Source organism: Lissotriton helveticus, chromosome 7, assembly GCF_964261635.1.
Source record: "Lissotriton helveticus chromosome 7, aLisHel1.1, whole genome shotgun sequence".
Classification (NCBI taxonomy): Eukaryota; Metazoa; Chordata; class Amphibia; order Caudata; family Salamandridae; genus Lissotriton; species Lissotriton helveticus.
Window position 1 is genome coordinate 1,481,256,283 of NC_136068.1, and position 19,908 is coordinate 1,481,276,190.

The 19,908-nt window shown below is 45.3% G+C and overlaps 1 protein-coding gene across 3 annotated transcripts in view; it reads left to right on the forward strand.

Annotated features, from left to right (window-relative positions):
* The window catches only part of LOC144770399 (uncharacterized), a 643,183-nt gene that overhangs the window by 504,858 nt on the left and 118,417 nt on the right, over window positions 1–19,908 (forward strand). For all 3 annotated transcript variants that reach the window (XM_078654899.1, XM_078654900.1, XM_078654898.1), the window contains exons 23-27: window positions 394–600; window positions 1,843–1,980; window positions 2,720–2,843; window positions 7,238–7,409; window positions 19,302–19,514. In XM_078654899.1, the coding sequence (XP_078511025.1) occupies window positions 394–600; window positions 1,843–1,980; window positions 2,720–2,843; window positions 7,238–7,409; window positions 19,302–19,514 (854 nt within the window). The remainder of the gene's footprint in view (window positions 1–393; window positions 601–1,842; window positions 1,981–2,719; window positions 2,844–7,237; window positions 7,410–19,301; window positions 19,515–19,908) is intronic.

A 19,908-nucleotide genomic window follows, 5' to 3' on the forward strand; every position in this document is an offset into this window, starting at 1 on the left:
ATGTACTGGTCTTCCCAGTCGTATTCTGCTCCCTATTTGCCTTTATGTGAACTTCTGGAACTCTCTAGAACATTATTCCTCTCTAATTGTATTATGAGTGCATTATTCTCAGTGTAACTACAATTGCTTTTTTTGATGGTTACCGTAAGTGAGTGTGTCCTGGTGGTGTATTATTCAGCCCGCCTCTTTCATACAGTCAAGAAATTCAATGTCTATCTAGTTTGGTCATCATGCAGTGTAATAACACTTAGTGTTGATACGTAACAAAATGCTAATGAAAAGTTTATTAATAAAAAAGTTTACATAAGGTTGCAACCATGTTTAACAACTTGTTCATGTTGGCTCCTAGTGCTACCAGTATTACTAATGCATGTGTGTGGTTTGCTTTTACAGCTAATAGAGGAGAAGTCAATCCTGGCAGAGCAGCTTCAGGCCGAGACAGAGCTCTTTGCTGAGGCAGAGGAGATGCGCGCACGACTCGCTTCCAAGAAGCAGGAGCTGGAAGACATCTTGCATGAGCTAGAATCACGCGTGGAGGAGGAAGAGGAGCGCAACCAGCAGTTCCAGAATGAGAAGCGGAAAATGCAGCAGCATGTGCAGGTGGGGCAGTCTTTCATGGCTAGGCCATTCAGTTGTGATAGGTAAATGTTGGGGAGTCTTTCTGCTGGACTCAGTGTGCAGTATAGGTAGGTGGATGAGTTATTGGTGCCTAACTTGAATTGCTATAGCTGCAGTTGCATCGTCCCTCCTGCCTCACTTTGTAGCTGTTGTCATTTGAGTCTGGGAGAGGCATCCCTCCTTTACTTTTTGGGCAGCGACAGTACAATTGGACAAGACATTCATGACTCTCAGTGCTCCATTTGAAGTACACGTGGAATGCTCTGTTGTTCCTCACTCTACTGGCTGCAGTAGGTACAGGTAGGGAGGGGGAGTCCTCCTGTTTTGCTCTGTTTATATGTAAAAGTCTTTCCTGCCTCATTCTATGGTAGGATAAGTATTTGTGGAATAGTCTGAACTTCTCCTTGGGGGTGAAGCATGTGCAGGTGGAAGACTCCTTTCTGCCTCGCTTGGTGGGCTGTAGGAGCCATTTGTGGGAGACTCATGCTGCAGCTCTGTGGTCCATCACATGCAAAGTGCAGAGGTCCCTCCTGCCTCAATGAGGGGGCTTCATCAGATACATGTGAGAGGGCTTTTTCTTCATTTTGTTGGTTGCAATAGAGGCTCCTTTTTCACAATTAGTTTTAGGAGCAGAGGAACTCCTGGTTGAGATTTTGCTTACTTGGCAAAGTTCATTTTCAAGCCAAGGACAGCGGCAGACCTGCCAATGTTCTTAAATTGAGCCACGTCTCTCCTTGATTTGACGGATGCGTAATCTATAAAACGTGATTAGCAGAGAGCAAAACAGTTCTGGTAAACAAAAAGCCATGCAAACAAAAAGCACTACATAAAGGGTGACCTGTAACATAACTCCATAGATAGCAGTGTGCCTGGATGTCCTGAATGGCACTGATCAGATGCTCAAAGTCAACTTTCTATAGAACACAAATATTGTCCACCTTAACATGTCTCATGTCAAACCATTGGTTTCATGGTTAATGAGTGACAGTTTTTGGATTGATGCACAGGCTTGATTTACCAGCATTCAACCCAAACTTATTAGAATCGAGGTTAGTGCTTCAGTTTACATGGATCCATGCTTGGGCTGCAGGTTCACCAGTGAATGAGTTTAATCTTCGGGCGGAGCTACACCTCACCACCGGGTCGCTTGCAAAGATTCTACCGTATTATGTGTCATGCGCCTGAGCATACTTCTTTGGCGTTATATATTTATTCTCTCTCCAGGATCTAGAAGAACAGCTGGAGGAGGAGGAAGGAGCTCGGCAGAAGCTCCAGCTGGAGCGAGTGTCCACTGAAGGGAAGCTGAAGAAGATGGAGGAGGTGATCCTTTTGCTGGAGGATCAGAACTCCAAACTCAGCAAGGTGAGGCTGACAGCTGGTCCTCCGATGTGGGGGGGGGGTACAAATGCACTGAGGGTTTACTTGTCTGAGATTGAGCAATGAGCTTAATCCGGTGAGTGATTTTGTATCTAACTAATGTCAAATGGAACAATGTAGTTTTAGCAGTGTTGGATCACGCAGCATCACATTGCTGTTGTCTGATTGGACAGCATCTGACTGATCTAGGAATGCACAGAGGACTAACTGATATACAAATGAGCAAGGAGGTCAAATAAGATTTGGGTTGGCTAGTGATGTCTATCTGGCTTGCGACTGGGCAATTGGGCATTGGAAAGTGGGAGCTAAGCAGCATAAATAGACCAGTAAAAGATAAAAAGAGATCTAGTTACCATTAAATTGAACAGCAAGATCTAACGACCATGTGATTGGGCAGGTACGTCTGACAAGTGTTGCATTTGCAAATCAAGATTTACCAGTTTAGTATTGAATACACTGGACCACAGGCCAGGGGTTGAGTCAGTGCTATGTGAAGCTTGACTAAAACGTCACTGACTCTTCCTCAGCGCTATCAGCATTTTAGATTCCCTAGTCTTATTCTCCTGAATTTATTTTGTGCAGTTGGCCTTTCAATGTAGCTATTGGAACAGTGTAAAGAATAAGCTGCGAAGACAGCTGTCCATACTTTGAGTTTAAAGTTAGGCTGTGGTTAAGATTTACCTCTTGCCTTCAATTTCCCCGTTTTTCTTTTCCTTGTGCGCAGGAGAAGAAGCTGATGGAAGACCGCATTTCTGACTTCACCTCCCAGATGACTGAGGAAGAGGAGAAGGTGAAGAGTCTCAACAAACTCCGCAACAAGTATGAAGCTGTCATTGCAGACATGGAAGGTGAGGCCAGCACCTTCAGAGCTCTGCTCAGGGTGCCATAGTGTGTGATGGGTCCTACACATCATAGAAAAGTACTCATTTGGTGCAATGACGCAGCCAGTCTAGTAATGTTTAAATGGAACCTAAGTATGCAAGGATGGCAGTGTGATGAGCGTGAAACTAATTGTGCCAAGTTAGCCATTGTCTAGTAGCTAATTTCAGATTTGGTCATGTAGTCTAATTGTTGATTGATGAGCTAGAGCACTAGAATTATACTCCTAATTTCCGATGTTAGTTCATCACTATTTTCGGCCTCATGGTCTTTGGCGCACAGAAAACCCAATAAGAAAATTGTATTAAAATATATACAGAAAATTAAATGAACATAATGGAAATTGATAATGTAGAGCAAAAATGGAATAGGAAACACAACTCCTGAGAGGAATGGTTTGGATAAAAAAAATGAGATCATTTAGAAGTTGATAACGTTCATTAGGCTACTTTTGGATGATGATCAACATTGATAACCTCATCCCCACATGTATGTACCTTGTTCTTTTCTTACGCAGAACTTGGGCAAGAGATATTTTCAATGGTGGAAAATCAAGCAGGAAATGCATTAATTATAGATGGACCACTTCCTCTGTCTCCACCTGATGCAATAACCATTAATGTCTTCGAACAGGCATGAGGGGTTATCTTCATCTTAGGAGACTAGAATATCTAGGCCTTCGCCCTTAAGAATTCAGTCTGAAGATTGGCTCACGTCCCTCAAACGAACCTCAGATCTCCAGTCCTCACACCTCTACAATCGACTTTATTCACTTGACTTGCCAAACATTTATTTTTAAGTGGTCAGTGCCTTACTGCTTTGTCATTAATTGATGGCATTAATGATTTTTGTCTAAAAGAAGGGTCCTACAGGGAAAGGTTTGTGCGTATTGGATTATCTGACAGTCAGGCCCTTTTTTAGTATTTTGTAGATGGTCTTTCCATTCAGAGGGAAGCATTGATTGAGAGACTTACATCTTGGCTAAGTCTAAAGCTTCTGTATAACCCTATCAAAAGAGCATATCAGCCCTGGAAAGGTTGTAATTCCGATGAAGTGAGGCACAGAAAACAGAGCTCCCAGCTGATGAGCCCCATCAGCAGGTTCCCGCCTTCAAATAATGTCGAGAGGGTAGCCATAAAGTAGAGGGAGCTCCCGTTAGACCAAGGAGTGCAGACACTATAAAAGAGCTGCCTCATCCAGCCTGGTTCAGTGGACTGGGTTCAGAATCGGCGGGCAAGTAGCTCCGCTGCCAAGATGGAGGCCGAGCGCATCAGAGTTTCCGAGTGGAGGTGAAGGACACGCCTCTGGCTATCGCCACCCCGATAGGACACCTCCACTGGCCCTGTGAGTGCGGTAGAAGAGGATTGGCAGCCCGGGGTTCACTTTCTGTGGTGAGAGCAGGAAGCCGCCCAGCCGCGCTCATAAACTGGCGGCCGAGAGGAGCTGCTGAGAGCCGGCCAGGAGCACAGGACAGCGACGGAGGTTGAGTCCCAGTCTGAGGCAGCACAGAGGAGGGCAGTGGAGGGGAGCAGATGGCTCTGTGCTCAGGTATACTAATAGCGGTTAGTTGAGGGATGGCTCGAGCAACAGGGGCCCCTGGCAAACACTGCCTGCACTACAGGCCCGTTGGCTACCTGTGAGCGGCCATGGATTTGGGACCGGTGCCTCTCTCCCCTATGCCCCCCGGTGTGGGGCTGTTGAATGCTGACTCGGCTGCTGTCCCTGCGTAGCGTAGAAGGACCTAGTGACCCACTGGGGGAAAGGAGGAAGAGTCGCAATCGGGCTGCAATGCCGAAACCAGAGCCCCAGCCAGAGCCTTAGCAGCAGTAAGTGACCCTATGACTCCACGACATCTCCTGATGGGCCTTTGTACTCCTAAGAGGGTCCCAGTGAGAAGGGCGAGATTGGCAAAGGAAGTGAGGCCCAGAAGTTCAACTGCTGAAATCGAGCTGCGGCAGAGGGGAACGAGGATCACCAGTGCCCATCCCACGAAACATTGTATCAGACCGATATGAATAACGCGCTGTGCCAACTGCCCCGACACTGCAGAAGGGGCCAGGGGTGTGGAGTCTCTATACCCTGACTCCTAGGACATATTTGTTTGGGGTCAAAGACATCACGTTTTCATGTGTATTTTGTCCTTGGGACAAGTAGGCACAATCCCCAGCAGCACATACCCATTGGCTGCCTAGTTGGCAGTACCACATTTAGGATTAGGGAATGGAATTGTCGTCAGTTAAGGTCATTTTTTTGTTAATATGTTAATGCTGTTCGAACTTGTATTTATAGTTCATTCATTCAAATCCTTTATTTTTAACCCCTTGCATGCTTATGACGAGCTCAGAACCAAAAAACAAAGCGGGGAGAGAGAGTATAGATGGATTCGTTCTCCCTAGTCAGTCGTATATAAACAAAAAGAATCCACTAAGGAAGGGTTTCCCTCCTCAGGTTGGGAGCACCCTGTGTTTGTAAAATACCCCTCACACACCAAAAGGACCCTTGGTGTCATGCTTCATCATTGGGGTCTTCGCACCCCTCTACGGGATGCGGCGTGCTTCAACCAGCGACTACGCGGGAGCACTTTCAGCTGATGACTATGTGTGGTGTGTGTGAGGGTTTTATTTATGTGCGTGAGTGGTGGGGTTATACGGCGAGTGATGTTTTAAAAAGAGCCTGGCTCGTGGGGTAAAGAAACAATTTTAATCAGCCCCCGGGCTGGCGCTATTAAAAACGTGCAGAATATGGAGGTGTATTATGCAGGGCAATGTGCATTACCTCCCATGTGTGTGTGTCGACATGTTTCGGAGTCTAAGCTCCTTCTTCAGGACAGGGTACACAAAGCCCCCCTTTACTCACGTTTCTCTAATTAAAAGATGATGTTCTTTATTTTTATAAAAAGGAAATCTAGTGCAGGTTCTAATATGTACCTACGAAGTATGTCAGTTGTCGCAAAATAGTCGACTGTTATAAATTAATTCCAATGCCTCATGAGCCTCTGGAACGTTGGGGTCCACGTGCAGATTCGCTACGAAAGTCTAGGAGACACTGCTGCCTGACTGCCCCAAACGCGGCTCCGCTGAGAGCTTAGACTCCGAATATGTCGACACACACACATGGGAGGTAATGCACATTGCCCTGCATTGCCCTGCATAATACCCACCACCACCACCGCCACCTCCTCTTTTCCATTACATAAATCTTTATCGAGGGTACGCTAAGAACAGAAAATACATAAAAAAGTGTATTTTACCCAAAAGTGATGTTTAAAAATGATATATATATCTTCAACTTGCCCTTGGCTTCCACCAAACTTATCCCTACAAGAAGCTTTGTACATCCACCCCACAGTGCTTTCCTGGCTCATGAAAGTAAATAGGTCTGGGAATTGGCAACTTCTGGCCCCATTACGATGTGCCCGCCACTGTAACGGTAAACGGGACTGACCGCCACAGGGGCTGCAGTCCCGCTATGCCCATTATGATGCGACCGCCACCCTGGCAGTCGCATCACGCATATTTTAACATTGTGGCGGGCGGTGTTGTATTGCCTGCCTGCGGTAAAGCGACGGACTATCTTTCCGTCTACCGCTGTTCCCCCTGCCATTGTAATGTGGCGGGGGTAAATTGAGTGCGGGCGGGGAAAGATGTCAGGCGGATCGCCACCACCAGTCTGGCGGTGGTGATCTGCCCGACAACATATTGGCCCCCTTAATGTTATGACATTAGACGTTTATGGGTTCATTCGTATACAAGCCCATCATCTACACAGCACAGAGTTCCCTTGTAGCCTCTAAGCAGGGAATTTTATGTCAGAATCACGACACGGGAACCACAAGTGTATAGGCAGATTTTCAAAGAGAAACTAAACTGTTTTGCATGTAATATCCCTAAAATAATTTTGGAATGACATAGTTATGCAGAGATAGCATTACTTTGAACGTCTCTTGCTCAGCCATACATCTATGTTTATCGAAGATATTCAGCACCCGCATATGCATTTCACCGTTTTTGAGATCTATCTTTCGCATGTAGTTGGTGTGCTTTGTGCTTAGTAACAACTAAGTAATTTTCTGGTGATTCGAGGGTAAAGAAAATGGCAATGATTCCATTGTTCGGTGTAGTTTGACATCTAAATCTGCTTTTCCGCATTCGTATGTAACAAGAACTCCGTTTGTTCGATTCACTCTTGCAGAGGCAGATATAGTATTTGACCCTCTATTTATTTACATTTGAGATGATTTAACATATACGAGACTTGATTTGCAGGATCTGTCAGATCTCTAAAAGAGATTTAAGGGGTACCATGACCATGTATTAAAATGCTTTGCCCCAAAATTACCTCAAACTTTTGTCTGCTGTTTTAGACCGTCTGAAGAAAGAAGAAAAGGGTCGCCAGGAGATGGAGAAGGTGAAGCGCAAGTTGGATGGCGAGACCACCGACTTGCAGGACCAACTCCTTGAGCTGCAGCAGCAGATCGAGGAGCTGAAGCAGCTTCTGGCCCGCAAGGAGGAGGAGCTGCAGGCCGCACTGGCGAGGTGAGTCTCCGTGGTGGAACTGATGCCATTATCTCCTCAGGCCAGCCTGGAAATCAAAACCTTCCCTAGCAAAATTGTGCCAACCTGGCCAAACGATGCAGGTGGTCACCAGTAGAATTGGGTCATGGCAGTCCATCCAGCTCTGAAAACGGCACCTCACCCTGATGGTACCAACATCTGGCGACAATGTTACCCTAAGTGAGTTAAGATGCAAATGTTTTGCGTGCCAAAGCAGAGTTCTATATGACAACATGGGGATGCATGCTGGGAGTTTGTATAGGCAGGACACGGTTGATGGCTAATCAGCCCCCTGGTAGCTTCAGGTAGATGGGAAATATGAAGATTAAATAATTTTTGTATTAGGTCCACTTCTAGAAGTTCCAACAAACCATGAGTGTATGACTACTGCAAGATGTACCCAGATATCACAGCTCAGCGAATTTCCTTTGCCTATTGTTGAACTTGCTTACTCAGACTTTGTATTTTCTGAATTTCACCATTTGCTTGCTTGGCCACCTGTTATGGTCAGGGTCGTGATCACTCTCATGCTGTTTTTGTGCCCTAAACAGACTTTCAGCAATCACTTCTATTAAGAAACCAAGATTGCATTAGAATTAGTGAGTCCCGAATTAGTTCTCTTATGATTGAGCCCTCTGTTGTGGGTGGGGGACAAACGCAGCTTCAGAAAATATTGCAATACTGTAAAATGCTGTTTTCACATTTATTATGTTCATAGCACCAGACTCCCTCAATACTAGCCATTACCAGGTATGTAATTCTTTGCTGCGTATAGGAATAACACTTTGAATTGAATTACAAATGCATATAGCGCTAACCCCCTAGAAGGGTGACTCAGCGCTGGCCACAGAACGAGCCAGAAATCTTAGCAGAATAGGCATATTTTTAAAGCTTTCCAAACCAAAGAGAAATGCTGGCTATGTCTCATCCCTTTTGGCAGGAAGTTCCATAGAGACATAGCCATGTTTGGAAAAGATTATCCTCCTGCCTTTTCCAGATGGTTGTGGGAGGCTTTGGGTAAACGTTCCCCATGATACCCTGACACCCTGCTAGGACAGAGTAAACAAAAATCATGTTTCATAAATAAGGGACAATGCCAAATAGAATGTTGTGTGTCCTCATTAATGCCTTTTACTTTATCCAAGATGCGGGAGGAAGACTGTGAAGGTTGTGCCGGTGTTTCTCATATGAACTGTCTTGGTCTTCTGCAAAAATGTGGCCTGTCTGCAACTTTCTCACATTGGCTTTAGATGTACTTACTAATAAAGCATTCCCAGAATTGATTTTAGAGCCAGTAACTGCCCTTGTAATTATTACATGATATTTGTTATGCGTAGAAGTTTCAGGTGCCAATTCTAGGAAGGTATATTTGACAGCCCATCCACAGCCATATAGTGGAAGTTCTTTGCCTCATCTTTAATATCAACCTCATTTGTGCCTACCTGAAATATAAAGTAGTAACTGTCGTGTTTCCCCCATCTTCCTTTTGTGTAGTCAGAATAATGTCTTCTTAAAAAGAAGGGTTCGCTGTATCCTGAATATATGACACACTTTAATTATTGTAGATGCGTGTGCATTGATCCTCTGGATAGCTTGTCCACTTTGTAGATTGACTTATGAATGCAACGACATCTAGAGCCATATCTCTGGAATGAAAAAAGGGAGTGTTAGTTGCAACTGAGACATTCAGCCCTCGTTTAACATTATACAAGCTTTTTGGAGCAGATGAGTTAATATTTGTCTTGGAAATTAGCCTGCACAGTGTTGCTCCTTGTGAGCAGAAGCTAATTCTATGGATTTAGAATGTGCCATCTCCTTCAGAACGAGCAGAGAAGCTTAGACAGGTTGTGTATATATCTGATTTGATTGGCAAAATAGTCTTTGTTGCTCATAAAGTGGTATTTTTATATAATTTCCAAGCATACTTGAGATCTAATTCAAAAGTTTCTGACAGTTGCTTCTCCCAAAGACGTCTTACCAGCCTAACTTTAGTCTGTAATGATTTAGCTCTTCTATGGAACATGTTTGAATATATTTGATTTATTACGCTTGTAGAATTTGATTGGTGCAACATAAGTCTTTAGGCAATTGTACTAGTGTACAACCTGATGAACTATAACCTTCTTGGGCTATATACGATAGTACGCTCCTTTTGAATGAAGAGGGCTACGTTCTTGGCAGATAAGATTTTAAAATGACAGTAAGAGGTCACCTTTGACCCAGGTTTGTGTATGACTTTTCTTAACTATAATTGGAAGATAAGTAAATAATTGTCCAAACAGTCTGTCATCAGCACACTATCTTTTTCAATTCCATAATCTACTATGGGCACTCAGTCCAGAGTCTATCCTTCAAGATGCATAGTGGACAGCATGATTTGTTTAAATCTCCTCTGAGGATTTGGCTACCTTCTTTATCACGTGTATTTCTGTACCAGAGATTGATGTCTCCAAGAATAATCACAAGACCTCCATGGAATCTGGTCTGATGCTCTATTGTGCACAGCACATGGGCTGCATGGTCAGGGAATGAGGCACAGATGTTTAGAAGGTTAGAACTCTTTCAGAAGATACAACACATAGAAACCAGCATACCAACTGCATTGGCTTGATTATTTCAGCTGAGTACCTATCTGCTAGCCCAGAGATTTAAATTTAGAAAGGGAGAAAGAGTGTCACTCTTGGTTACAGGACTGTGATCCTCTTCCTAGCATTCCTGGTTCGTTCCAAAAGTCAGAATGTCATATTTATTAGCCTTTAGCTTTAACAGATTGTACTTATCCATTGCTGTACAACAGCTAGGCAATTCCGGTGATTAGTCACTGATTCTGGTGCACGATTATCCAGACAGATGATCATTTTTGTGCCATTTGCATAAGATACGGTTTCACTTCCAAATGAACAGATGATGTTGAAGAAGGTACGAGCATACGAATTGAAAAGCATGGGGAAGAAAAAGACAGATGTCGGGCTACCAGAGAAACTGGCACCTGAGAACGATGATGGGCGAGTTTTGCTGATTGAGTTCGGTCCACCAGAAATTACCTTACCATCAAACCTCATCTTTGCCATACAATATGGTCCACTGTATTCAAAGTGGCAGAAATAGCTAACGGGGTCACTCTGCCATGCCACATGCGTCCTCGGTTGATCGAACCATAGTGCTGGCATCCGTTTTGAGATGGAAATCCAATTGCCAGGAATCAGGAACAAAGCAGTGGAGTGGTATTTTGTAAGCTCTGTGGAGTACATTGAAGGTTTTTGTTAACACTGCCACCTCAGAACAGGCTATGATGAGACTGACGGGTGATGGCAGCTTTAATAATAGTCCAGAAGTACCAGTTTTTTAATTTTTGCCCTTGGTAGGCACTTTCCTGGCAAATTCTACCAAGCCCTCCATAAGTAGGGTACTTCTCCCACCTGAGTATGCCTAGGATATTTGAGGGTTATGGTAGCATTGTACAGCTGTGTAGTGAGGCTGGGAATTCCCGAACCCTATGTATTGTTATCTTTCAAGCACCCAGTGACTGCTGCACAAAATTGATGCCCTCCATGGATTGTCGTTTTCAGGCATGGAAGCCAACATGCTGCAGTCTCTGGTCCGAGCACTCTAGAAACTCCATAGACTTTGTAGAAGCCACCACTCACACTCTTTACAGCCGGCGAAGGGAAGATTTTACTTTTCCCCTTCACTGCTGGTAGTGTTCCGTCGGCTGCATCTGGCCTCCCTAATTCCAGAACTATTTGAAACATCTCTCAGTTACTTGCAGTCCTCCTAGATAGTGCAGTTTAGAGGAATGGAATTCGAAATCCCATACCCTTAGTTGCTATTAGGAAAAGGTGGCCAGTGTCTGTGGGGACTCAACTCGGGTGCTAGCCCATTCATTTCCTCCACTGATAGTTGCCCATATTTGAACTTTTAACTTTGGACAGAAGTTGTAAGTGGTTTCCTTTAGCTTCCAGTGCCCCTGCCTCCAACCACTGTGGCCCTGTTAACTGGACATAGTACTGTGACGACCCTGAGACTTGGTTATTTGCTCTCAACATCATTATTTTTTCAGTTTATATGTGAATTGAAATTCCAGTCACATGTGGGTTATTTTGTGTGGGTTTTTTTTAATAATATTTTTTGCTGGTCCTTAATTCCTTTGACTCGTCCCCGGTGAGTTCGCCCTCTGGCTCCAAAGCTGAAAAGAAACCAGAGAAAATCCCAAATGAAGCATACTTTAGAGATTTTTAAGATTTAACTCGGCATGTTGTGCATTAACTGGGAACTGTAAACAATGCCATATTATTTTTCAATGATGTAATTATTCGTTGGTGTTGAGTGTGACTATTTTACCGATGTACTGTATGTACATTGATTTGCTTCATTGAGCTACCCTTGGGGAGTCATGTGTACACTGGGAGTGGCTTGTCCATGCAGTTGGAGTGCAGTACTCCTAAGGTCCTGGGCTGCTAACGTTATATGATATTACCCAGGGATCCAGGTTCTGGAATAACATCCCTCTATCAATAAGGACCTCCTAAACGCTGCTCCAATTTAGGAAAGTGTTGAAGACTCAGCTCTTTAAAGGACACCACATCACAATGCAGTAACAATCCAATAGGCAGATGCTTCTCCTATCACTTGAGTGTATGGTGGTGTGTGGCACCCTTAATTTCCTATTTTGGATATGAGAGAAAACCCTGTTCCAGGTTGAGTGATGGTTTTTTGTATTTTATATTTTTAACTGTTATTTGCGAAACTCCGTGACATGGGCCCAAACTCATTCAGTTGTCCCACGTTTCACCTAGGACTACCAAGAAACCAGGGTAGAAAACAGATGTTTAAAAACACACGTAATATATTGTTTCCTTCCAGTTTAGAGTAAGCAAACTGAGGTAAACTGAATGACTTCTGAAAGAAGAAAAGCAGTAGGGTCACAGGTCATAAAAATCGAGCACTCGCTGCATAAATGTTATATACGTTTTAAAATTATACCAAGACACCTAAAGGAAAGTGCTAGTATCTTTTTTCGTCTTTTTTTGTCTGGTCCCTTTTTTACTGCCATTACTGACCTTTTAGATGAAGACTAATTTCTTTTGGAAGTGATAGCATTGACAGTTCTTTGTTACTTGCTGTGTTTAAGTTCCTAACCCATACCACCTCGTAGAGTAAGTCTCCTCCACTTTATTACCGCTGCAGGGTCTAGTGATTTCATTTCATAAGCTTTATTTCGATAAATAAATATCTTGAAAGCTATACAATCCAATATAAAAAGTATACAAAATATACCATAATGCACACATTTAAAAAATACGTAATATACAAAAAGAGCATTAAAATTGAACAGTTCGAAAAACAGTAAGCAATAATTAGTTATAAAAGTTGTCTCAGCAACTACGTAGTAATACAAGGGAAAGGAACATTATAGGAGACTAAGTCCACTTTCAGATTTCGTGCTTCAGGAGTTAGCCTTCATTTTTTGTGCTCTGATGCTCCATGCCCATTTAAGATATTTAGCTAGTCCACAGGCATAGAGATCCCGAGTGTCGGATTTTAGGATGCGCGGTGCAACTCGGTGGCTGCCAGTGCCCAGCTCTTTGCATATTGGTTTCAGCCAACAACCCCTTGGGACTTTATATGCTGGACAGACAAACATGAAGTGTGCAATCGACTCAGTGGGATCCTCACAGCTTGGACAAAGAGCTGTGGTTTGGTGGGGAGGCTTCCACTGGGCAGTCATCTCTCTCGTAAGAAGTATGCCTGTCCTGAACTCAAAGTAGAGGGCTCTATCATGTGGTTTTTGTATAAAATCTAGGTAGGACTCATAGCGTGTGAGAGGCTTATGCTGCATAAACTCTTCTGTGAGCCTGCCTATTCTTGGGTTGAGCAGATCGTTTTTAGCAACCCACTGCCAGTACAGCCTCTTAACTTCTGCCTTGGCGGGACAGTTCTATTTTGCCACTCTTCTTCGAGGTCACAGTCATGCAGAAGTTTCTTTATACTTTTGAGCCAGGGGACCTTGTGCCACCCGTCCATATCCATTATCTCCCTTAACCCTGCTGCATATTTCGATTACTCCGGAGTCCGCCACAAGCGTACCACAGCAAGAGTGGGCGAAGTCTTGCTGTGTCCCTGAGCGAGTGACAGCCTAAATCATATAAAAGAGGCTTGGGGGGTATCCTCTGAGGGAGCATCATTAGATCTTTTAAGAATTGATTCTCCGATTTAACAATTTGGTCGATGCTAGAAAACCCCCACAGTTCGGCACCATAAAGGACCGAACTTATTGCCTTGGCCGTATAAATTGTGAGGGCGGGGGCAATCGGTCTGCTCGAAGAAGAGCGATGCTCTTTTAATATTGACCCCACCACCCTTTTGTGGGACAAAAGCATTTTCTGCGTATGTGGTGACCAGTTCATAGAATCGGAAATACGGATACCCAAATAATCGAAGGTGGTGACCCTTTCTAAAAGGACAGAGTTTAGCAATGGAGGGTTCCTGAAAGTTCTAGATGGATTAAGTGTAAGGAACTTAGTCTTCAGGGTGTTGATGGACAGCCCTCTACTAGTGCAAAACCGTTGGAAGCTGTCCAGAAGGGTCTGCAGGCCAATCGGGGTTTTTGAGATGAGGAGGGTGTCGGCGGCAAACAGGAGTGTTGGAATTTTTTCGCCCGCCAGGGATGGGGCATCAGATGGTGTTTGCTGTAAATATTCAACCACCCCATTCACATACAGAGAGAATAGGGTGGGAGCTAGCACACATCCCTGGCGGACTCCCCTGTTCACCGGTATTCTAGCTGTTTTTTTCCCTTGTGACCCCATCTCACTTGGGCATAATTGCCCTCATGGAGGCGAATCAGTATGTTCAAGATGTACCTAGGAACCCCCTGTTCTGCCAAGACCTGCCACAGGCGCTCACGTGGGACCAGGTCAAAGACAGTCCTCAGGTCGATAAAAGCGAGATAAAGACTGCCTTTGCCTATTCTGACCACCTTCCAGTACAGGAGGAGCAGCCTGAACGCCTGGTCAATTATCCCCATACCTGCCCTAAAGCCCACCTGTAATCCGAAAGGACTTCGTTCTCATCGGCCCATGCAAGGATTCCCTCCAACAAGACACGTCCTACCACCTTTTGGATGAAATCTATCAAGCTTATTGGGCGGTAATTTGCAGGATTGTCCCTGGCCCCTTCTTATAAATGGGTACCACTTCGGCCCCCTTCCAGGAGTCCAGGATCGGGCAGCCGCTGTCAATGGCATTAATTAGGGTTGATAACAATTTTGCCCAAATAACAGGATCTGCTCGAAGGAGGTCCCATGGCAGACCATTTGGCCCTGCTGCTTTTGCCGGGACAATTCGCCAAATGGCGGTTTCTACCTCCAATTCGGTGAAAGGGTATCTAGTGGAGTCCCCGGAGGCCGCCCGAGGGTCAATTGGAGGACCATCTGTGACTTCCCCTTCATCGCCATATAGGCTCTGGAAGTGGTCATACCAAGTTTTACTTAAGATGTTATTAGTAATAAACTCGCTATCAGGGCGCGTCTTTTTTCTGAGCTAGATTCCAGAAAAGGTTGGCATCCTTATCCAGGCTAGCAGCTGATAGGGCCTGCCAATGCTGCTCCCCCCAATCTTTTTTTGCTTTGAGGACTGCCACCTTATATTCCCTTCTTGCTGTCAAAATCCTAGAAGGAGACTTACTTTTGACAGCCGTTATAAATGTAGATTTTTTGTACCTGCAGGATGCCGTGTACCATGTGTCAGTGGAGTTACTACGCAAATTATATCTCCTGCTATTTGTGTAGAAAAAAGTACCCAAAGTTTTAATGGTGTTCTCATATATTAGGGGTATCTTCTGTGATGCACCTGCATCGGTGGTAATATTTTGCAATCCAGTTAAGGCCCCTGTTAAGGTAGCTCTAATACCCGATAATTTCGACTCATCGAAGGCGACTTTATTCCATTTAAGGTGCCTACCAGAGTTTGAGGGAATTAGTTCCCTTGTCTGCATTAAATCTGTTTTGTTTGAGTTTCCAAGCTTTGGAGGCCATGGTGGTTTGAGCGATAGGCATAGCGGGTTGTGGTCACTATCAGTAGTTGGCAATACCACCATATCTATTAAGTGACTCTAGAACTTGCAGTCTAACAAGATATAATCGATCCTGGAGGAGTGGCCTACCCTATTAAATGTGTGGGCTCCTATCAGATGGGACTGTGACCTCCCGTTGGTTGCCCTTAGCCCATATTCTAGGCATAGGGAATTCAACTGGACCGCTAATTGGGTCCACTTTTTTACAGGGGGTAAATTCAACGGAGGAACTCCCTGTTTTGCATCGTCTTCATCTAGGCTTTACATGTCATCTACGGCAAGGGGTTCAAATGTGCAATTGAAGTCTCCCGCTACCAAGATGTATGAATCTGGGGGGCAGCGGGAGAGTTCGACTTCCAGGCACGCAATTATAGTAGATTGCGCACCGCCTCTTGTGCCACGCACATAGATGTTGAAGATCTCTGGTGTCATCCCACTTTTGTTGTCTTTTAGGGTTACCCATAGGAGGTCAGGACATTTACAATCAATCTGTTGGGAGTGTGGAATCCAATGAAATATTGGCCCAGATCAGTAGGCCGCCAGATGGCCGCCCCTTTCCTGATGCTGTTAAAACTGCCGGGATATAGTAGGTAGCAAAACCTACTTTATAATGGGGTACCAAACTCCAGGCCTCCTGGAAAATACAAATATCGTGGGTTTCAACTAAATTATTCCATTCAGGAAGAGCTAACTTTTTTTGAAGGCCAGCTATATTCCAAGACAAGATGTTAAAGTTTGGGATCTTAGCACTAGAACTTCCTGGTTTGGTTTCTAATGTAACCTGGGAAAGGTTGGATCTCATTGTGCTGCATACTGCTAGGTGTGTGTTAATGCTTGTAACCATGGTCCCGGAATTAGTGACACTGCTAGGATTGTGTAGTGGATCTGGATTTGATGTTGACGCCTGGGCATATGTACTCTGAGGATTGGTAGGTTCGGCGTCTATAAGGGCCCGAACCTGAGTTGAAGTGTTCTTAATGGGAGATTGTAAGGCATTTGTTAGTCAATCAATTTCATTTAAATCAGACCCCCTTAGAGAATTACAGCCTGGGGTTTTGGTCATCGCGTTTGTGCCTATGGCGGGTGCAAATGATCTAAATTGGATGTCCGATGTACTGGGAGGGCAGGTCCTAAACTCAAGAGCCAACAGGCCCTCGGCCAATAGGGGGAGGTCAGTATAAGTTCGATTGTATCTAGTGGCTGGTTGCAGACAGAGATCCTCCTGGCTTTTAGGATGTCCTCTCTTATTAGTGATCGACACCCTCTAACATGTCGGATCCAGTGAATGGCCTTGTTAGTGAGTCCCCCTGCTCGTGGCCCAAGCATTTGGGAACGTTCACTATAAACACCGTCTGCTTCTTAAGATGGATAGAGAGCCCTGAAGAGTATTGTGCAGGTGCTGTAGGTGTATGCAAGGGAGGCTTTACTATAGAAGTAGTCAGTTTGTTACGGCTGGATTCCGTTGGGGTGCTTATTTGCCTTCTGTTTTGGATCAAAGGCGATGTTGTGGTAAGGCCCGTGGGTGGATGGGATGGAATAATATGTGTATGGCGGGACTGCAAGCGGCCTATTGCACTTGCAGGCTTAGTGCCAGTTGGTGGCACCTCTGAGGAGTGCGATTTTTCAGGGAAGTTAGATGGCAACTGTTGCAAGGTCAATTTCTTGACAGTTGCTGTTAGATCTAAGACTAAGGATTTCAAGTCTCTGACCTGAGTAGTTAGGGAATTTATCAGTGATATTAACATCGGGCCACTGGCGCCAGGTACAATTATCCCCTCCATCTGGATTTGAGACGGTACTTCTGATGGGAGTACAATAGCTGGATCAACAAGTGTCTCCGAGTCTGGGTCAATACTCAGAGGTAGAAAGCGATTAGAGCAGACTACAACTGAGGGTTCAAGAGGGCACGGGCTGGACTGTACTGGGGGCATCAGGGGCGTCTGGGAGTACAAAGAGTTTACAAGCTCTGGGATAGGGCAGCTTGGAGGTGTCGTTAGCTTTATTGGGTTGGTCAGTCAAGACGTCCGTGCCTAAGGGACAGTCCGCCACTAAAATGCCTTCGCACTCTTCTACAAGTGATTCAATCCTATCCATAACATGGGAACAAGACGTTTTCTTGCTACTCTTCTTTGCTTTCTTGGCTTTTCTGTGGCCCTGAACAGAGTTTGTTCCTGTAGCCCCTCCCAGTCCTTCCATGATTTTTCGTTTGCCCATAATGGCACAAGTTAAGGAGAGGGTTAAAAGTACCTTTGCAAACAGTCACAGTCCAGTGCGGCTCTTTCCAATAGATGACAGGCGGCAAATGTCAGGGGGTGGCCCTGCCCTGACTTCTCCTGGCTGTGATGGGCGCGGACGGGCCGGCTCTTAGCCCGGGCTTGGCCCGCCGCCGCCCGCGCGCGTCCCGCGAGGCGGAAGAGGGCTGCTGGCTATATCCGGTGTCAGGGGGAGGGGCTGGTGTTCCGCTGCTGCCTCCTGGGACGGAGAGTCCCGAGCGCTGTGTCCCCCGCTCTGACTCGGGCCAAAGATCCGTTGCGCTGTGTCTCCCGCAAAGCGGGAGGCGCGAGGTCCTTTCAAGCCCCGGTGTCAGGGGGAGGGGCTGGTGTTGCGCTGCTGCCTCCTGGGACGGAGAGTCCCGAGCGCTGTGTCCCCCCGCTCTGACTCGGGCCAAAGATCCGTTGCGCAGGGTCTAGTGTTTCAAGATGGTAAGCTGGGTAGTCAACTGGAGTGCAGCAGTAATTGTAGCACTTCATTACCAGTAGTAAACTTCAGTACTCTTCACGGATACTGTCCAAAAAGCACTCCTAGCTCCAGCATCATCAAATCCGGAGTTTAAACTAGAGGTGCAGCCTGGTGGTTATATGGATAGAGTGTCTTCTGTGTCTCCGTAGTCCATATCACGCACCTGTGTGCACGCACTCACAGAAATCGGGCCAAGTGCTACGAAAAAGGTGTGAGCTGGGAATCTGAGCAACCCTTAAACACTGCATTCCTCTTCCATGGCTTTGTCTAATGGTCTCTCCCAACAAATGCTTATCACTCTGACCTATCTGTTTTGGTCTTTGAAATGCTGCTCAAAATTCCCAAGTAAGTGCCTTTTGTGTAGTATTGAATGAATTAATGAATGAATTAATGAACTTTTATATAGCGCATGGCTACCCGAAGGCATCCCAGCGCTGAGTATTCCATTTTCTGTTCTATAACAGGCCTACCCCTTACCTTACTGTTTTTGTAAAGGGTTCTAGGTGTTCGTTCCACCATGTCCAGAGTAGGGCCACTTCTTGTAGGTGCTGGAAAGACTTCCGCTTACCTTAGTGGTCATGTGAACTCCATTCACATAAACTCCCAATATCCCAAGAATGGTTACTTTCAGTGAGGTATCTTTTGCAAAAGCTGGAAAGAGAAGTGGGTGAGAAGGATTTCTGTGTTAGAGAAGGTAAGTCACTTCTCTCATCAGTCAAGTGTACCCTCCATGCTTTTCTATTCTGATATTTTTGTCTCGGACCTATTGCAGCAAACCTGACCTGAGACCGCCCAAGAAACAGACCTCACTGTGACCCAATGTCAGAGTCTACATTAGTCTTCTAATGCAGGTAGTAGATATTTAATAAATGCCAGAACCTCCTATCCTGTTTGGGAGGAGTACTGATAGTCAACAAAATGCTTGCTGTTCAAGAGAGATTCAGACATGCCAATCAGGTGCAGGGGCAGCCATTTTCTATTTCTGTCCCCATCAGCTTCGGAGTGGAACCGATTTTCTGTCGCTCCTTGCTTCTCAACTACTGTTTCCTTTTTTCATTCCAGGTTGGACAGTGAGATCTCTCAGAAGAATGCACTGCTGAAGTCACTGCGGGAGTTGCAGGCCCAGATGGCTGAGCTTCAGGAGGACTTGGAGTCTGAGAAGGCTGCTCGGGGAAAGGCAGAGAAGCAGCGGCGCGACCTGGGCGAGGAGCTGGAGGCCTTGAAGACCGAACTCGAGGATACTCTGGATTCCACGGCCACCCAGCAGGAGCTCAGGTGGGTTTCGAGCAGTGTAACCTTTGAGGTGGAGCCTGGAGGGTTTGCTCACATTTTCAGTGTAAGCACAGCAGTAATTGAAAGTGTCAGATCTTAGTGAGAAAGGAAATGTCTCAACATTAAAGGTTTTAAATGGTAATGTTAAATCACCTTTATAGCTGTGGCCTACTTGCTGCCTACATCATGGTGAAAGTCAAGTGCCCAATATTAGTCAGTCAGTCCTTGTGAGCTTCCTTGAGTAGCACTTGAAACAAAGCGAAACTCTTCTGTGAACCTGTGTGCCAAGTATGAAATCTTCATACTAAAGCCAGCTAGTCGCACTGCTGCCTGCAAGTGCTGCTTCTCACACTGACCCAGTGTAACCTCTTAATGTTGCCAAAACTCTGCGACTCTC